The sequence below is a fragment of the Macaca fascicularis genome, chromosome 8 (assembly GCF_037993035.2).
Source record: "Macaca fascicularis isolate 582-1 chromosome 8, T2T-MFA8v1.1".
Taxonomy (NCBI): Eukaryota; Metazoa; Chordata; class Mammalia; order Primates; family Cercopithecidae; genus Macaca; species Macaca fascicularis.
The window spans coordinates 118,912,615-118,930,358 of record NC_088382.1 but is presented as its reverse complement, the minus strand read 5'-3'; the positions used below and the strand labels follow the sequence as shown (position 1 = coordinate 118,930,358).

Here is a 17,744-nt window from a genome sequence, read left to right as displayed (position 1 = left end):
ACAAAAATTGGTAGTTCTTGCTTTTTTTTTTTTTTTTTTTTTTCCAGATAGGGTTTTGCTCTGTCATGTAAGCTCAATCATGTCTCACTACAGCCTCACACTCCTGGGCTCAAGTGATCCTCTCGCCTCAGCCTCCCAAGTAGCTGGGACTAAAGGTGCATGCCACCAAGCCTGTCTAATTTATTTATTTATTTTTATTTTTTAGAGACAGGAGTCTCATGATGTTGCCCAGGCTAGTCTCAAACTCTTGGGCTCAAGGAATTCTTGCATTTTGGCCTCCCCAAATGCTGAGATTGCAGGCATGAGCCACTGCGCCTGGCAGATAGTTATTTTTATAATGAAAAAAAAATGCTATTTAAAAATTGCAGGTATTATACTAATTTTACATACTGAAAAATAAACACATTTTTTACCATGAAACCAAAAGTTATTTCAGATGTCATATAACAGACCTGGCGTTCCAGATAAAGGTGTGATGCTTCTTATTGTTGGGGTCCTAAAACTTTTTGCCTATAAAAAGAATAATGTCAATATGCAAACTTATCTCTGTTTTGCTTCTAGTTTTGTGAAATAATTTCTTACATTATTAAATTTCAACAATATTCTTAATGTAACTGTCTTATAGCAAAGAAGATAAAAATAAGATGAACCTAAGAGTTAATTTAGAGGATAGGAGCATCATGGTTTTGCTTCTTAATAGCTATGGGGCTGAAAGAGAAGGGAGGGAGAAACCAAGAATGGTAACAGGTTTCTAGCTTGAGATAGTGAGAAATAATCAGAGAAAAAGTAGATTTAAGGAGGAATACAAAACTGCAGTTTGAGATATGCTGAATTTAGGTTGCTTTAAAGCCATTTAGGTGTGACATACCAGAAAACAAACCACAGTTCCACGTCTGGGGATAGAGAAGAAAGCCAGAGATATCTGGGAATCATATTTGGCAATGTATTTTGGAATCAGAGAAGCTTCTTGAAGACAGATGTCATTATTGTTTTCTTCAGTATTTCATCTTATATTAGAACATTGTAGTACTCAGTAATTGACAACTTAAAACTAATATAATTTATTAAAAATATATGGGATAATGCTTAGAAGAGAATGTATTACTGCTACTACTTCTATTTAGGGCAGTTAAATTTTGAGAGGCTCTTACACCGTGTGCAGGTACATTTTATCTCATTACATTAGAAATTATGTAGAAAGGAAAGGTAGTTACTTCGATGAAAATAGGAAATGGGAGAATCACACTAAGAGTAGAAGTAGAGATAAAGGGGAAAATATGAACAAGAAAACATGTTGGATGTATGAAAGTTTAATTTAATAATAAAAGTAAAAGGGGAAATAAATCAGAAATAGCAGACATTCAATTACTATGGAAGACAATTTAAATTGAGAGAAATTATCCTTTGTTACATGCTAACGTATTTTTAAATGTGGAAATAGATAATCTGTAAAACTATAAAGTAAAAACTCAGCTTTGCAAGAAGGAAAGCAAGATCAACTATATAAATTGAAGAGAAGATTCCTACATACGTTGAAGGTACATGCCCAGCTGTTGATGTGACCTTTGCAGGTGTTATTTTCTGTAACAGGAACCCCGTCCACACTGACTCTAACAGCGTAGGAATCTTCTGGCATTGCTCTATAAGGAAAATGAAGAATATATGAGACATGCAATACCTCTCTTATTTAGTGTACAGTATTAATGAAAAATACTGCCCCAGACTGCGTGCCATTTTTGACAGAAAGTGTCCAACATCATAACTGATATCTAGTAAAGTTCCATTCTATATTATGGAAAAATTATCTCCATCTTGAACTCTTCATTGCAAACTCTAACCTCATGAACTTCAGGCAAATGCCTATTCTGACTATGCACGTTGGTGGTATTATAAAGGACAACAAATGTAATAACAACAAATTCAATAATAAACATTTAAAATAGTAACATATCACCTTGGTATAATCAGTTATTCCATGCTTTGCTTCTTAAAAAGTACTAGTTAATCAAGCTTCCCCTAAGTAAGCTTTTCCTGGTGAAGAACAGTCATCAAACCTAACATAAACGAAATCCTCTAGAATATGTGCTATCTGTTTCTAAGGTCAATATTGAAAGTTGCAATTTTAAGTGATTTTTCCTAAGTTGCTAATAACATACATTAATTTGGGCTGATAGTAAAGAACTTGAAAATGTCACTTGAAATGTCACAATACAAAATGATTATCTTTAATCTTAATGACTATGTGAATATTTTGAACAAAATTAATCAAATGCAACAGAAAAAGCATAATTTTGGTATTTTAAGGCACATCACTACAATTAAATAGTAGTCATTTATCTGCTAAAAAAGCTTGACAACAAGGTAGTAGCGCTAATAACATGGGAAAAGATATAGAATATGTTTTTATCATGCCAATTATAATTGAATATAATAGGGGCATAAAATAGTCTAAACATCACAAAATGAAAAATAATAACCTATCATCAGAAAAATATGACTTATAATAGCCAGGGTAATAAAACTATTATAATACTAACATTCATAACTATAACTTCTGATATGATGAAAACGATTTTATTAAAGATACTTTAAAACAGACCTAGTATAGCATGAAATTTGAGTTGAATGACTTGCGTCTTTTTCTACATCACAAGTAATTGACTGGAAAGAAGAAACTAATTGCACACTGTTTCCCAACTCAGCATTATCAACTCCATAGTTAAACTGGTTTGCTTGAGAAAAACCTGGAAAAGTAAGAAGATTTAATTATTACTATTGGTATTCTATCTTCAGAGACCTAACAGTTGTCGCCTGATATCAAATCATACAGTAAATGATTTCATAAACAGTACTGAAGCAAGCAGTGAACCTATTTCATATTTATCCTTATGATTGTAATCTTCTTTCGAAGCACAAAATTTAGCCTTTATTTCATTTACTCATAAACGTATTGCTGGAGGATAGATAGAGTCATCTCTTAGCATTCATGGGGATTTGTTCCAGCATCCCCTTGGATAACAAAATTCACAAATGTTCAAGTGCTGTAGTCAGCTCTGCAGGACAAGCATCCAGATTCCACATCTGGTGAATACTGTACTTCCCATTCACAGTTGGTTCGATTTGTGGATGACAGGCCCGAGGTTACAGAGAGCCTACCGTGAGCCTACATAGCACCAGATTCTATATCTGGGGGTGATAAGTACCATGAAAAGGGCAGGCTAAAAGGACTAAAAAGAGTAGAGGAGGAGAACACTATTTTATAAAGGATGAGGTCTTTGTTTTAAGTTTCTACAGAGCAAAATCTGAGGTGAGGATTTGCCAGCACATAATTTATTTGGGCAATGAGCTATTAGGTATGAGAGAGAGAAAAATGTGAGGAAAGAAAAGCTGGGCACCGCTGAGGACAACTGGGGCTCAATGTTGCTGGGAATTTCTAAGGAACATATGGCATGTCTTTCCAAATCAAAAAATCGATGGCAAGAAGCATTTCTTCATCAAATCTGGTCCCCATTGGTAGAGGCTTCTCTCTGGGGGAAATAACTTTTTTGGCACTTTCACACTGCACATAGGTATATGTATATGAGTTCCAAAGTCTGGAGTTACTGCATTAGGCAAGTCCTTGAATAACTGACAAAGACATGGTGTTAGAACTCAGACAAGAAGCTGGAAGCATAAGTTGAGTCAAAGTACATAAGGAACTATTTGCCACAGCTCTAACTAGAATTAGAGTTAAGAAAGAGAGGATGTAAAGCTGAGTATAAAAGGCATCTGATTCAGTCTATCCACTATATCACACATAGCTACTCATGGCCTACATATGAAGCACAATCCATCACCAAGTATTTGAGATGGTAGCCAGCTGAGAGCTCTACTAAGATTTAATACAAGAGTGTTAGAGGTAGCCAGCTGAGAGCTCTACTAAGATTTAACACAAGAGTGTTAGAGGTAGCCAGCTGAGAGCTCTACTAAGATTTAACACAAGAGTGTTAGAGGTAGCCAGCTGAGATCTCTGCTAAGATTTAATACAAGAGTGTTAGAGGTAGCCAGCTGAGATCTCTGCTAAGATTTAATACAAGAGGGACAAGCTTGTGTTAAGGTTAGAGGAACAAGCTACAGGCTATACTACTATATAACTACTTCTAAAACTATAATTAATTTTCACCATGTCCCCTTGCTATCAGCCATTGTAGATTTCCCTTACCTGCAGCCAGCACTTTAGCTAATGGGGTGACACTAATGTTCATCCTGGAGAAATAGGAGCCCCTAATTGCCTTGCCCTTGTAAGGTGGTGGTTGCTGCAATTGGCTGTTCTCAGAAATCACTGGACATGAAGCCAAGAAATATCCCTATGAATACCCTGAATTCCAGACCTACTCCTCCTTAACTACAATTAAGTTAAAGCAACCCTATTTCTTTATGATAATTAGAACTGATTAGCTCTGGTCATATACCAAATAGGTTTGATGAATTCAAACTGAGTAGGCAATGGTGGTAGTTTCAGTTCAGTGGAATCCATATTGTGACCCATGATGGGAGCATTCTCTACCTGGAAACTAAGACCACAAATCCAGCAGAATGTAAAGCTGCAAAGGCAGAAAGCACAAATTCAATTTCTGGATAACAGGAAGTGACAGTGAAGGGAAGCAACCCTTTATTTCCAGCTCTATGCATCTGTCTATTACAAAACAACAGCCTATGTCTGTCACTGGTTCAATGCATGTTGTGGAGGATACCATCCCACCCAACAGGATGTTTTTCCCCAAGTTGGCATCTTGGCCACAGCTTTAACAGGCTGTCCCATCATTCTACTAAGCCAGATTTCCTGGTCTTGTGCCCAGTATCACAAAATTTTCACTATAAAATACATTTCTTGTTCTGAGGCAATATTTTATAGAATTCTATGGCAGTATATCAGGTTCTATAAGCTCTCAGAAGATGGTGCTGACAGAGAACTGCGGAAAGAGGAAGCAAAGCCCGCAATTGGAGTGTCAGTTCCAGTTACAATCAATCTCTGCTCTTTCCATGGGAGAAGGGAAGTGCTGTAATCAACTTGTCACTGAGAAGCTGGGTGGACTTTTTGAGGAGTGGTACCCTATTGAGAGCTCAGTGTTGGTCTCTGCTGCTGGCAATTCAGTTATTCAGCAATAGCTGTAGGTTGTTTAGCCTGGGTGAAAGGGAGTCCATGCTGTTGGTCCATGCAAGGCCTACACCCCATGACCATTCTTCATGGGCCCACTGCAATAGCACTGTGGTGGCCATGGAGAGAAGCTCCTGGATGAATCATCCAATCCATCTGTTTATTCCATCTCCTCTGTGGGGGATGTTCTCTTGTGGGAGTTAACTTAAGACACATAGATGTGCATGGTTTATGCTCACCGTTATGAGTCCCTTCATATGCTTCTTTCTAAGACATTCTAATTTCTGATCTTCCAATCCTGTTCCCTTCAGTTCCTAACCAACTAGTGAAGTCCTCTTTGACTGCCCAGGAGCCCATGTACATTCTTACCATAAATCACTTTTCCTGCCTACAAACTTACCAACTGTGTCTACTGATCATGGCTCTGCCTATCAGGGAGGCTGACAGTGAAAAGTGACTTAAGAGCCTTAGGGCCACTTTGCAGCATTTATGACTGAAGTCAGAGGTGATACCATGAAGATGTGAGGTGGAACTCAGGATGTATGTATTATAGACAGTCATGGAAGTTTTTCAGAGGGAGCAAGTCATGAGGCTATCTATGGGAAGTGCATTTTTGGTAGAAGGAACAGGACGTGCCAAGTCCCTGTGGTGGGACCACGTGTGTGGATTCAGATAATAGCAAGTGCGGTTGAAGAATTATGAGTGAAGAGAAATGATAGGAGAGGAGACCAGAAATGAAGGTGCTTAGGCTATTTTTAAGCGTGTGGAATAATTGCAGGCTTTGAAACAGAGGAGTGACATCATGTGACTTACAGTGTCTAAGATTCACTAGCTCCTGTTCTGAGAATAGAATAGGGGCAGCAGTGAAGATGGTGTCTCAGTGAACAATGGGATAAATAATGGGATAAATGGCATGAGTTCAAGAGAAGATCAGAAGACAGCAAAGTGAAAAGGACAAATATTGCTAACATTTTTTGGAGTTTAATTACAAACAGGGGCAGATAAATGAGTTGGTAGCTGGAGAGGGGTGTGGAGCAAGGGGAAGGCTGATGATTTTTCTTTTACTTTTTTTCAGGTGGGAAGAATAACAGTATATTTGCAGGCTGATAGGATATCTAACAGAAAGAGACAAAAGGATAATGTGAAATAGAGACAAAAATTACTTTAATCTTTCTATAAATATATGAAAATTCAAAACCACATTTGGAAGCAATTAAATATAGATTAAGCTTTGTATGCCACATAAGAATATTTTATATTTTTGAAACAATATTCACTTTTGGAATAAACCCAAGAAATAAAACCTATGAATGACTTTAGTGTTCTATTAATTAAATCCTATAATTAAATGTTCTCCTAATAAAAGTGTTAAAAAGGTACTTATACTGTTCTAGTTCACAAAGTAAATTACACACATCTATGGAATTTTATATATTATACTGCTTTGGAATAAAGTTAAATGAGGAAATAAACAGTTTTTGCCCAGATTACTTCACTATCTAAAATTCCTAAATTCTGAATTCTAACAGTATGTAAATTTTTAAATATTATTTTTCCCTATCACAGGTTCTTAACAGTAAAACTCTACTTTAGGCAAATTAAGCAGTAGTATTATATTTGAAACTATGAAAATTTTTCTTTTGCACTAGCAAATTTGTATCCATGTCATTGTAAATTTATAAGCTATTTAAATTTCAGAATGTAATTATCTACAGACCATATCATCCCATAATACAATAATAAACTTATCATCAGTAAACAAAAAAATGGTAAACCCAGAGATGTAGATTTAACTCTTTAAATGTCGTGTATAATACTATTTACAATATGACAAATAGCGCTATAATATATTCCATTTATAATACTAATGTTATAAAAAGATAAATATTTGTTACCTTACAGTGTTAGCAGTTTTCAAAATGTTTCAACAAAACAATCATTACTACAATATGTGCTCATCTTCAACAACCTTTAATAGTTGAAGTGGCAGAACTGGGGTTGCCAGAAGATATCTGTGGTACAACTGCTTTTTAAATTATTGGGCATTTTCAGTGTTCCCCAAAGGTCTGCTAGACAACATGAATACTTCTGGTTTCTTGTAGGTCTGGAAGCAGGACTTCATTGTGCCTGATGTTCATCAGATACCAAAGCCTCTCACCACCAGTTCTGGTAAAGCTATGTAGCAGGAGCCCATGATGTTTAATTGAAAGGGCCCAGGCTTTGGACCTTGACTTTCTGGCCTGGAATCCCAGCTCTAACACTCCCTTGCCATTATGACCTTGGACAAGATATAACCCCTCTTAGCCTAGTCTCCTCATCAGAAAAGTGGCCATAATCTAACTTAATGGATTGTTAGGAATAATAAAGGATCATTTATAGACAATGTTTAACATGGACCTGGCTTAATAAGATATCTGCTAAGATCTCAATAGATACATGCTCCTATTATTTATCACCAAAATCCTGAGATTTAGGTTAATCATTAATATCCCTTTTTAAATATAACACAGAGGCCGGGTGTGGTGGCTCATGCCTGTAATCCCAGCACTTTGGGAAGCCAAGGCGAGCAGATCACCCGAGGTCAGGAATTTGAGACCAGCCTGGCCAACACAGTGAAACCCTGTCTCTACTAAAAATATAAAAATTAGCCAGATGCAGTGGTGCCCGCCTGTAATTCCAGCTACTCAGGAGGCTGAAGCAGGAGAATCACTTGAACTTCGGAGGCAGAGTTTGCGGTGAGCCAAGATCACGCCATTGCACTCCAGCCTGAGTGACAGAGCGAGACTCCGTCTCAAAAAAATAAAAAAATAATAAAATAAAATAACACAGAATCAGTAAGTGGGTAGCCGGGATTCAAACCCAGGCTGTAGACTTCCTCCAGCCCTTATGTTCTTAGCTCCTAGGCTGTTCGTTCTTTGATATGTTGGAAAAGTAAGCAGAAACTCAATAAAGGGTAGAGAGTCTAATAAATATCATTTTATTCCTCTAAGCTTAACCAAATAACTCATCCAGCATAAGCTGAAGTACAATATAAATACCAAAGTCACATGTGAGAGACATTTGCATTGGCTTTGCAATTTCGAATCTAGAAAGGTAGTTATTACTAAAATGGAACTGTGAAAAGACATGAAAACACTGCAAAGCAAGTTACATGTAAACCCACTCTTAGCTTTTGGCAACTTTTCTCATCTTTGGTGTTCGCATTCAGTTTGGAACACACAGAAGAGCTCCTGGCAACCAACTAAAGAATGGAAAGTTTTACTTGTGGTGTATATACATATTCCTATCAGGTACGTGTCACATCAATGATAAGTAACGTGTATCTGTTCTTTAGCATTCTCAAGACAACTACCATTCTGAAAAATAATGCCAACAAAAGATGATATCATTTTCAGCTTAGGAGTTACTATAGTGTTAAATGTATACAGCATATGTGAAGAAGTCCTAGGAGTAAAATCTATGGGAAAACAATGAACCAAATCAACAATAATTCATAAATACTGTTATTAATATTGCTTTAAAAAGTATATAAATATTTCTGACTTTTAAACTAATTCCAAAGAGTTAAAAAGAAATACAAAGGAGTCTTCTTTTTTTAAATTTTAACTTAAAAGTATAATTCTAGGCCAGGTGTGGTGGCTCACACCTGTAATCCCAGTAGTTTGGGAGGCCGAGGCCAGTGTATCACCTGAAGTCAGGAGTTTGAGACCAACCTGGCCAACATGGTGAAACCCCATCTCTACTATACAAAAAATTAGCCAGGAGTGGTGGCAGGTGCCTGTAACCCCTGCTACTTGGGAGGCTGAGACAGGAGAATTGCTTGAACCCAGGAGGCGGAGGTTGCAGTAAGTTGAAATTGTGCCATTGCACTCCAGCCTGGGCAACAAGAGCAAAACTCCACCTCAAAAAAAAAAAAATTATAATTCTAAACAAATAACTGAGGATAAAAACACCACCTCTGGAAGTACTCCAAGTCACAAAGATTACAGGAAAGGCTGAGTGTACTCTGGAAATGGAAAAGGATGAGGCTTCGGATGGAAATTCCTGACGTGTTGATGTATTTTTTTTAATTTTGCAGAAAAACTGGAGACAGGAATTGCCAGGCACGCAAACCTGGGTCTCCTGATAGCAGCAATCCAAAAGGCACGCCTGGGCTGCTATCGCAGAAAATGGCAGTATTATGAAAGCCAGCACTTGTCATGAAGAATGCAGGCTGTTTTGTTTTCTCTCGTTAAAAAACGTAGTGTTGAAAATGTATTAACCTACTTAAAAGTTGTAGCATTCAAAACAATGGGAAAGAAAGATACAGTGTGATAGATGGAAGACAACTCCTGAAGAATTAAACCAGACCTATAACATAAATGCAAATAATAATACAAACAAAAATAGCTCAAATGTAGAGAGTTTATAATATATACTGGGTACCTTAGATGTATCATCCTTTTCAATATTCAAAACAGTCCGAAGAGGTAGGAATTAATAGTCCCTTTTACTGATGAGTAAGCTGACGCTTAGCTAAGTAACTTGCCCCAGTCACATGATAAGAAATGGCAAAGGTGAATTGAAAGCCAGTCCTACTGAACCAAAATCCATATGCTTTCTGTAACATTATTAAAAGTATGTAATTCAACACTTCAACAAAAATGTGTGTGCCAGAAATTATAAGGGAAATAGCTAGAAAAAGGAGCCAAAAGTAAAATGTTATTCCTCCCCTCTTACTGATTTTTTAAAATAAAAACAAACATGATAAATATCAAAGAAGACAATTGAGAAATACAAAGTATGACTATAAAGTAACAAAGCCAATATAATTACAAACACTCCAGAACTTATCAAAATTATAATGCTCTTAATCAAATTAGTCATCTCAGAAGAAAGTATAGTAATTTCTAGAATCGTGCCATTGTTCAAAACACATTGCCTTGGGCATCATAAGAGTAAAATTATGTATCTATATCTCCTGAAGCATAGTCTTGTGGGGTTTTGTTTTTAAAGCAGGGTTTCGCTCCATCACCCAGGCTGTAGTGCAGTGGTACAATCATAGCTCATTGCAGCCTTAAATTCCTGGCCTCAAGGAATCCTCTCGCCTTAGCCTCCCAAGTAGCTAAGACTACAGGCATGCAGGCCATCATGCTGGACTAATGTTTTAAATGTTTCATTTGTAGAGACAGGGTCTTGCTATGTTCCCCAGGCTGGTTGCCCAGGCTAGTCTCAAATTCCTGGCCTTAAGTGATCCTCCTGCCTTAGCTTCCCAAAGCACTGGGATTACAGGCACGGACCAATGTGCCCAACACAACCATGGCCTTTTAAACAAAGTAATGCTGTGGCAAATGTTTACAAGTCAATACCATACTATGTTTGGAAATAGCCAAAAGTCATTTGGATACACAAAAATGTTAACAGTAGATCTTTCTACTGGGTAGAATTTCAGAGAACTCACTTTCTAAGTCAAGTATTTCTATAATATTTTACTGTTTTATAATGACTTTTACAAAAATAAAACATTTTAAAAAGTAGTATGAAGCCAGTAGTTAGATAGTCATCTAGAATTTACAATTCCATTTAGAATTTGTTCTTGTGTAATTGATAAATTAGCACTGCATGCGATTCTAAAAACAGAGAATCTATCAGACACAACCCTGGTGATTTTCATGAATATAGTCCCTCCAAATAAACTTTAAGTTCATTTATGTAGCTATAAAAGCTCTGGTGCATTTTGCAAATTCATTATCATTTTGTAGATATCATTCTGTATATATTATGGGCACCCAAAAGCCTATATTAAATAGTATCTATTAATTTATTTTAAACCACTTTATTGAGCTATGATTGACATATAAAAGCTATATATGTTTAATGTATACAACTTTCTGAGTTTGGATGTAAGTATATACCCATAAAACCATAACCACGCTGGGTGCAGTGGCTCATGCCTATAATCCCAGCACTTTGGGAGGCTGAGGTGGGTGGATCACGAAGTCAGGAGTTTGAGACCAGCCTGACCAACATAGTGAAACCCCATCTCTACTAAAAATACAAAAAATTAGCCGGATGTGGTGGCAGGCACCTGTAATTCAAGGCTGAGGCAGGAGAATTGCTTGAACTCAGGAGGCGGAGGTTGTGGTGAGCCAAGATCGTGCCACTGTACTCCAGCCTGGGTGACAAGAGTGAAACTCCATCTCAAAAAAAAAAAAAAAAAAGTCACAACCACAGGCAAGGTCGTAAACAGACCGCTTGCCTCCAAAAGTTTCCTTCTGCCCTATTTATTTAAAAATGTTTTTTGATAAGAATATGCTACAAGATTTCCCCTCCTAGCAAACATTTAAGTGTACAATGCAGTATTGTTAACTATATGCTCTATGCTGTACAGTAGATCTCTAGGATTTATTCATTTTGCATAACTGAAATTTTGTACCCTTTGACCAATACCCCTCCTCCACTTCCTCTTCTCCCAGTTCCCAATGACCACTATTCTATTCGTTGCCTCTATAAGGCAGTATTCAGACTGAGCCTCTGAGAAAGAAATATGAGAACACATTTTTAGTCATCTATAATATGTAGTTAAGGCAGGGGGCTGTAAGACAAATCGGGAGGTGTAAGTATCTGCAATACCAAACACATTCAGAAACTGGTACTGATGAGAAAAGCAGAAATTTACCAAATGACACTCTGGGCTTTACAATTAAGAGTCCTCAGCCTAGTTGCCTCAGAACGTCCACACAAGAGAAAAGATTACATTTTATCTAGATTTAAAAGGATACCTTTCTAAAGAATAGAATGTTTTGTTTTTTTTTATGTCAGACTAGGGATGATCTGGGTCTATGGGCTTAAATTCAAGCCATAGTTCCTAGATCAGAAAATGTTCAGGTCTGGAAACAGAAGAAAATGGCTGGGTGTTTTCCTTTTTTTTCTTCTTCTTCTTTGAGATGGAGTCTCACTCTCTCACCAGGCTGGAGTGCGATCTCAGCTCACTGCAACCTCTGCCTCCTGGGTTTAAGCGATTCTCCTGCCTCAGCCTCCTGGGTAGCTGCAACTACAGGCGTGCACCACCACGTCCAGCTAATTTTTGTATTTTTAGTAGAGACTGGGTTTCACCATGTTGGCCACAATGGTCTCGGTCTCCTGACCTCGTGATCCGCCCACCTCGGCCTCCGAAAGTGCTGCAATTACAGGTGTGAGCCACCCCTCCCAGCCCTTCTTCTTTCTTAATGTGAGCATTTCTCTCGTGGCATTTGAATTTCTGTTTAAAACCCAATAACTTTCAAGCATACCATCTTATCAGCAATTTACAATATAAGAAACATATGGTTAAAGCCATCTTTAAAATAATCTTTAACAATTACATTGTTCATGGGTCTTAACTCTAAAAAGTAACATTTTAATCCAAAATATATTATTTATAATGTGGAAGCATAAACCATTTTAAGCATATCATTGAGAGACTGAATTCTGCAGAAATCAGAAACATTAAAAGACATTACATTATATGACAAAATAATTAAATATCTCCATTAACTATAAAAACTTTTCATTTCTTGAAGACCAAATAATAGATTTTGCTAATATTTTTAAATGTTTCTTATTGTTAAAAAATTCCTAAGTATCTGAATACTGGTATCATTTATATTGCAAACGTCTTATGGCTGAAAGAAACACATATTTCTATTTAACCCTTGGAAAAGCTGTGCATTAAATATATTTACTGATTGCCTTCTATGTTTCATCCTAAGACCAGGCAAGAAGAAGGGGAACCACATATGGTACTCAAACCTTTATGAAGCCTGAGGTTAGGTGGCAGGAGAAGGAATCTAAAGTTTTGTTTTCTATTGCCTTTCCTCTTTCATTAACATACTATTTCTCTATTATACTCTCTTATCAATATTCTACCCAACACCCACAAATGTTTTATTTAATCTTAAAATAAATTAAATGTCATTAGACCCATGAAGAATAAAGCAAATAATTGCTGACTTAGGTTAATTGCATTCCTTTTAGTTCAGTCATTAATCCAGATCCTGATGTTAAGCAAGCCAGTATAATAAGAATTCAGATGATCAAGTTGATAAACACTCTTGTGGATTTCACTAGCTATCAAAGAGGATAGAATTTTACCACTCTGGCCAAGTGAAGAAACAACTCCAGTGGTATTTGTTTGTTTGTTTAACCATAAAACTGTAAATATGAAATAGTCTTGAAAATACCTCAACCTTGGCAAAAAAAAAAAAAAAAAAAAAAAGCAACCATACCTTCTCCTCTTATAGTCAGCCTTGTTGCTCCATTTATGCTGCCATATTTAGGTATTATTTCTGTGACTTTGGGGATTATTTGAGAGCCATCTGAAAAATATTAAAATATAGTAGAGGTAAAATCACCAAGTTCTTCATTTCAGTTATCAACATTTGTAACACATACCACAAGGTTGCAAGGAAAACATCGTGAAGTTTACAGGACTGAAAGTAAAATTCACCCAGGTTTTATTTTTGGCTCTGCCAATGACTTGACAGAGTCATTAACTTAGTTAACACCCACTGGCTTTGTGCAAAGCACTATCTTAGGTGCTACCAAGAGCAAAACTAACACGTGATCATTTTCATCACTTACCTATCATATTATAAAACACGTATTAAATCCTTAATTTCATGTAGTGTTCTGCTAACTGCAGATCTATAACTATGCTTAACAGCTCATGTAACAGCAGACACCAAGAAGATATAGGTCATTATAAGAGCACAGAAGAAACGTAATGCTAGGTAGGTTGAAAGACTAGACCAGGTACAAAGAGAAATGTTGGTTTTGAGAAGAAATTGTTTTCCGTGAGGGAGTGTGGCTTCAGGAAAGATAATTTCTGGGATCCTTCTAGTCTCCTGATGATAGTGAGTTCTTAATATAAAGGTCACTAATTCATTCAACAAACTGTGTTAGCTTCCTAGAAATACGGAAATGTGTCACAGTCCTAACTTTCCAACGGCCTAGGTTAGACAGTACCAACAGACAGAGGAGAGCATAGAGGCTATGGGTGACTCAAGGAGCATTTCACCCACACTGCTTGTGTTGCACTGGCTTCTACAAAGAAGACATGCCCCTTCCACATTTTTGAGGGCAAATATGAATTAGACTGGGCCCATCGTCAGAAAGATAAAGATAGCTCTAGATAGAGGGAACTGCCTGGGCAAACAGGGTTATGTGAGCTGCTTCTTTGGAGTACTGCAAATAATTCTTTAAAACAACTCAAAGCTACATAGTGGATAGAGGTGTTTATTTTCTGCTTACACTGTACAGATCTAGTAATTACTGGAATCCCGAAAGAAATGTTCACAGTAGGTAGAAAAATTTAAGTGATGATACAAAGAAAGGCCACAGAAATTATTAATTTCTCGAAATGGATGTATACAAAAAGGCTAAGGGAATTATGATTGGCTTGTTCGGTTCTGTCTTAAAAAGATTTACAGTGGACTTCACCTATAGTAGCAAAAGCTCTCTAACATAAAGGAGACCAGTTCCAAGGCCCCAGACCCAGTGCCTCTGTACTTCGGGTCTGTTTTTGCCAAGAGCTCCAAGGTGTTCTTGCTCCCACACATTCATATCTCAGGGCAGCCCACAGCCAAGAGTAGGAAACTCCAGCGGGGCAGCTGGATCCTATCTCCAGACAGTGCTGCTGCTCGCCTATCTCAGGTTCATCCTCCTGTTATCTCCACAGACAACTCCAATTTCTTATCTTATCAGTCTCTTCCCAGAGCTCTTCTGGGTATTACTTTGAAGACACGGGGCAGCTGCCCCTAGAAATGACTGACACCTGCCACGAAGGCCCATCCCCGTCCTACTGGGGGTTGTTGCCCTTTCTTTTGTGAGAAAAGCGATCCAAGAAGAATGGAGAAAAAGGGACTCAGGTTGCCTCTTCCCAGTCCCCACTCCCCCGCCAAATTTCAGTCTCCTTTCACGTGTGTCACTTTGGGGGTGCAGGTGAGACATTTCATCATTCTAGTAGCAGCATTGGTGAGTTAAAGGCAATCTCTCGCAATCTCTTTCTCTGTGTCCTTGTCTCTGTCTCTCTCTCTGCGTGTGTCTGTGTTTGCTAGGCCTGCCATCCAGCTCCCCTGGTCCCCAGGATCGTCATGCAACCGCACGCACAGCCTCAGCCGGGTGCCAGGTGGTCCCGCCTCTTCCAGGACCCCGGGAGCACGGGTAGTGTCTACGCGGGCCTCTCCTGCTTGTCTCCCTAGCTTGCCCAAAGGGTTACCTGTGCTGGGATCCGCTGCACACAGGAGCAGTCCCCAGAGGCCCCAAATCTCCAGGAGCCACAGGTGTCCCATTGAAAAGCCAGTTCCGCGGAGCTGGTGCCCTCCACTCGCAGCTGGCGCTAGTGCTGGAGCTCGACTCTGGGGACTGCGACTCGCTGGCGCGTCCGCTTTGCCCCGGGAGCGCTGGGGAACTGGGCCGCCCTCCCATGGCCCGCCCCGCCCCGGCTGTCGGGCTGTGCCTCTGGGATTGACGCGCGCGCGGACACACACACACACACACACCCTAGAACCTTCGCGGGAGAACCAATCCGGCCCCGAGCCAGTCCATGATAATCAAACCTCCACTCTCAAACCCGGTTGCTGCCTTCCCAAGGCTGTTCCCATAGGTGGAAGGGCCTTACTCCTGTTTGGCGAAAGGAATCAATGGTCCTTGAGGTCTCCCTAGATCTCCTCTATTTTCTTTTTGGTTTTTTCTTTTTTCTTTCTTTCCCTGCATACTTTCATCTGCGTGTCTGCCTTAGTCATTAATCCTCCCCAGATGGGCCTATAAATCCACCTAATACACAAACCCCACGCGTTTTTACCCCTTCACATTCATATGAGATTGTGCTATCTCTTTAATTGACAATCATAATAGTTGTTGATTTCTCAGCCTGTCCCAAACACGGCGCCTAGTACTTTATAGACAGTAGTTCCAATAGTTACCATCACGCCCATTTTTCTAAGCAGTAGACTGAGGCACAGAAATGTTAGGTGACTTGCCCAGGGACATACAGCTAAGTGCAGAGTGAGGACTCAAGCAGAGAGACTCCAGAGCCAGTTCTCTTATCCCCTCCACTGCCCTCAGTTCTGTAGACTGAGGGCCAGTGCTTACTGTTGGCTTGGAGGGAGGTCCAGCACTGCTGACCTGTTTCTGGAATGCCAGATAGCAGAGGAATGAAACGCAGGTGTCTCTGACCTCCCTGGAGAAGGCAGTTTATTATTCCCCACTGAATGCTCCCTGGGGGCTCATTCCAAATCCTCTCACTGTTGTTAATATCCTAACCTCAGGATCTCTTGATTGCCCACCTCTCCCTACTCTTTAAAAGGTGAGAAGGGGCTGGACACAGTGGCTCACACCTGTAATTCCACCACTTTGGGAGGCCGAGGTGGGAGGATCACTTGAGGTCAAGAGTTCGAGACCAGACTGGCTGACATGGTGAAACCCCATCTCTACTAAAAATACAAAAATTAGCCAGATGGTGTGGCGCATGCCTTGTAATCCCAGCTACTTGGGAGGTTGAGGTAGGAGAATTGCTTGAACCCAGGAGGCAGAGGTTGCAGTGAGCCGACATCGCACCCTTGAACTACAGCCTGGGCGACATAGTGAGACTCTGTCTCAAAAACAAACAACAAAAAAAGGTGAGAAGCTCCACCCACCTAGTTTGCAGTTTCTACATTTAAAAATGTTATGTGTTTTTAAAGATATTAAAAGATTATTACCCAAATAGCAATACATAAGCTTCTATTGGATCCTGGTGTGTAATAATAATGATAATGATAAAACTATGAAGGACGTTTGCAAAACAAATTAGGGAAAGTGAATATGGATTAAGTAACAAGTATTGAAAGATATTACAGAAGTGTTCATTTCATTAGGTATAATAGTGGTATCATACTTTAGTCAAAGAGTGGTTTCAAGTGATGGAATTGCATGATGAGGTATTTGGGGTTGTAGTGTCTTTATGTCTGGAATGTACTTCAAAATAGTTTTGCTGAAAAAAAAAGCTGGCAAATTTTAAACAATGTTTGAATTTAAGTGTAGGTATGATCCTTTGCACATTTTTATTAGTTTAAAAATTTTTATAAGTAGAAATTTTTAAATTTTCTTTCTTTCTCTTTCTTTCCTTCCTTCCTGCTTTCATTCATTCTTTCTTTCCCGCCCTCCCTCCCTCCCTCCCTTCCTCCCCCCTTCCTTCCCTCCTTCCTTTCTTTTTGTTCCTCTCTTTCGGAAAGAAGTATTTTTCTTCCATGACATGGTCAATCCCTTCTTTGAACTCTTGGTGAAAACTGATTATTATTCTAACAATATCCCCCTTATCTCACTTCTAATTAAATCACTCTCCCCATTCTCCTCTTTTCCTAGAAAGATATACAGTATTTATTACTAAAAAACTAAACACAAACCAAAAATCCTTTCTTCTCTTCTTAATTGGGGCAAACTCTCTAGTTTACTTGTTATTAAACTTCTTGAAAAAGCTGCCTATTTTAGTAAACTCCTTGTTCAAGGTCACTGTCCAACTACTCATTCATCTATTGTACAAGGACATCTGTGTTCCAGGGTCTGTTCTAAGTACTTACTGGGGGATGGAGGAAAGGTAGAGGTTGGG

General features: G+C 38.7%; 1 protein-coding gene across 1 annotated transcript in view; it reads right to left on the bottom strand.

Moving 5' to 3' along the window:
* PKHD1L1 (PKHD1 like 1) overlaps positions 1-15,568 on the bottom strand; it is a 166,633-nt gene extending 151,065 nt beyond the window's left edge. The window contains exons 1-5 of the mRNA XM_005563935.5: positions 15,375-15,568; positions 13,384-13,473; positions 2,600-2,744; positions 1,532-1,640; positions 453-510 (exon numbers count right to left, since the gene is read on the bottom strand). Of these exons, the coding sequence (XP_005563992.3) occupies positions 453-510; positions 1,532-1,640; positions 2,600-2,744; positions 13,384-13,473; positions 15,375-15,447 (475 nt within the window). The 5' untranslated portion in view covers positions 15,448-15,568. The remainder of the gene's footprint in view (positions 1-452; positions 511-1,531; positions 1,641-2,599; positions 2,745-13,383; positions 13,474-15,374) is intronic.
* Positions 15,569-17,744: the final 2,176 nt, after the last annotated feature.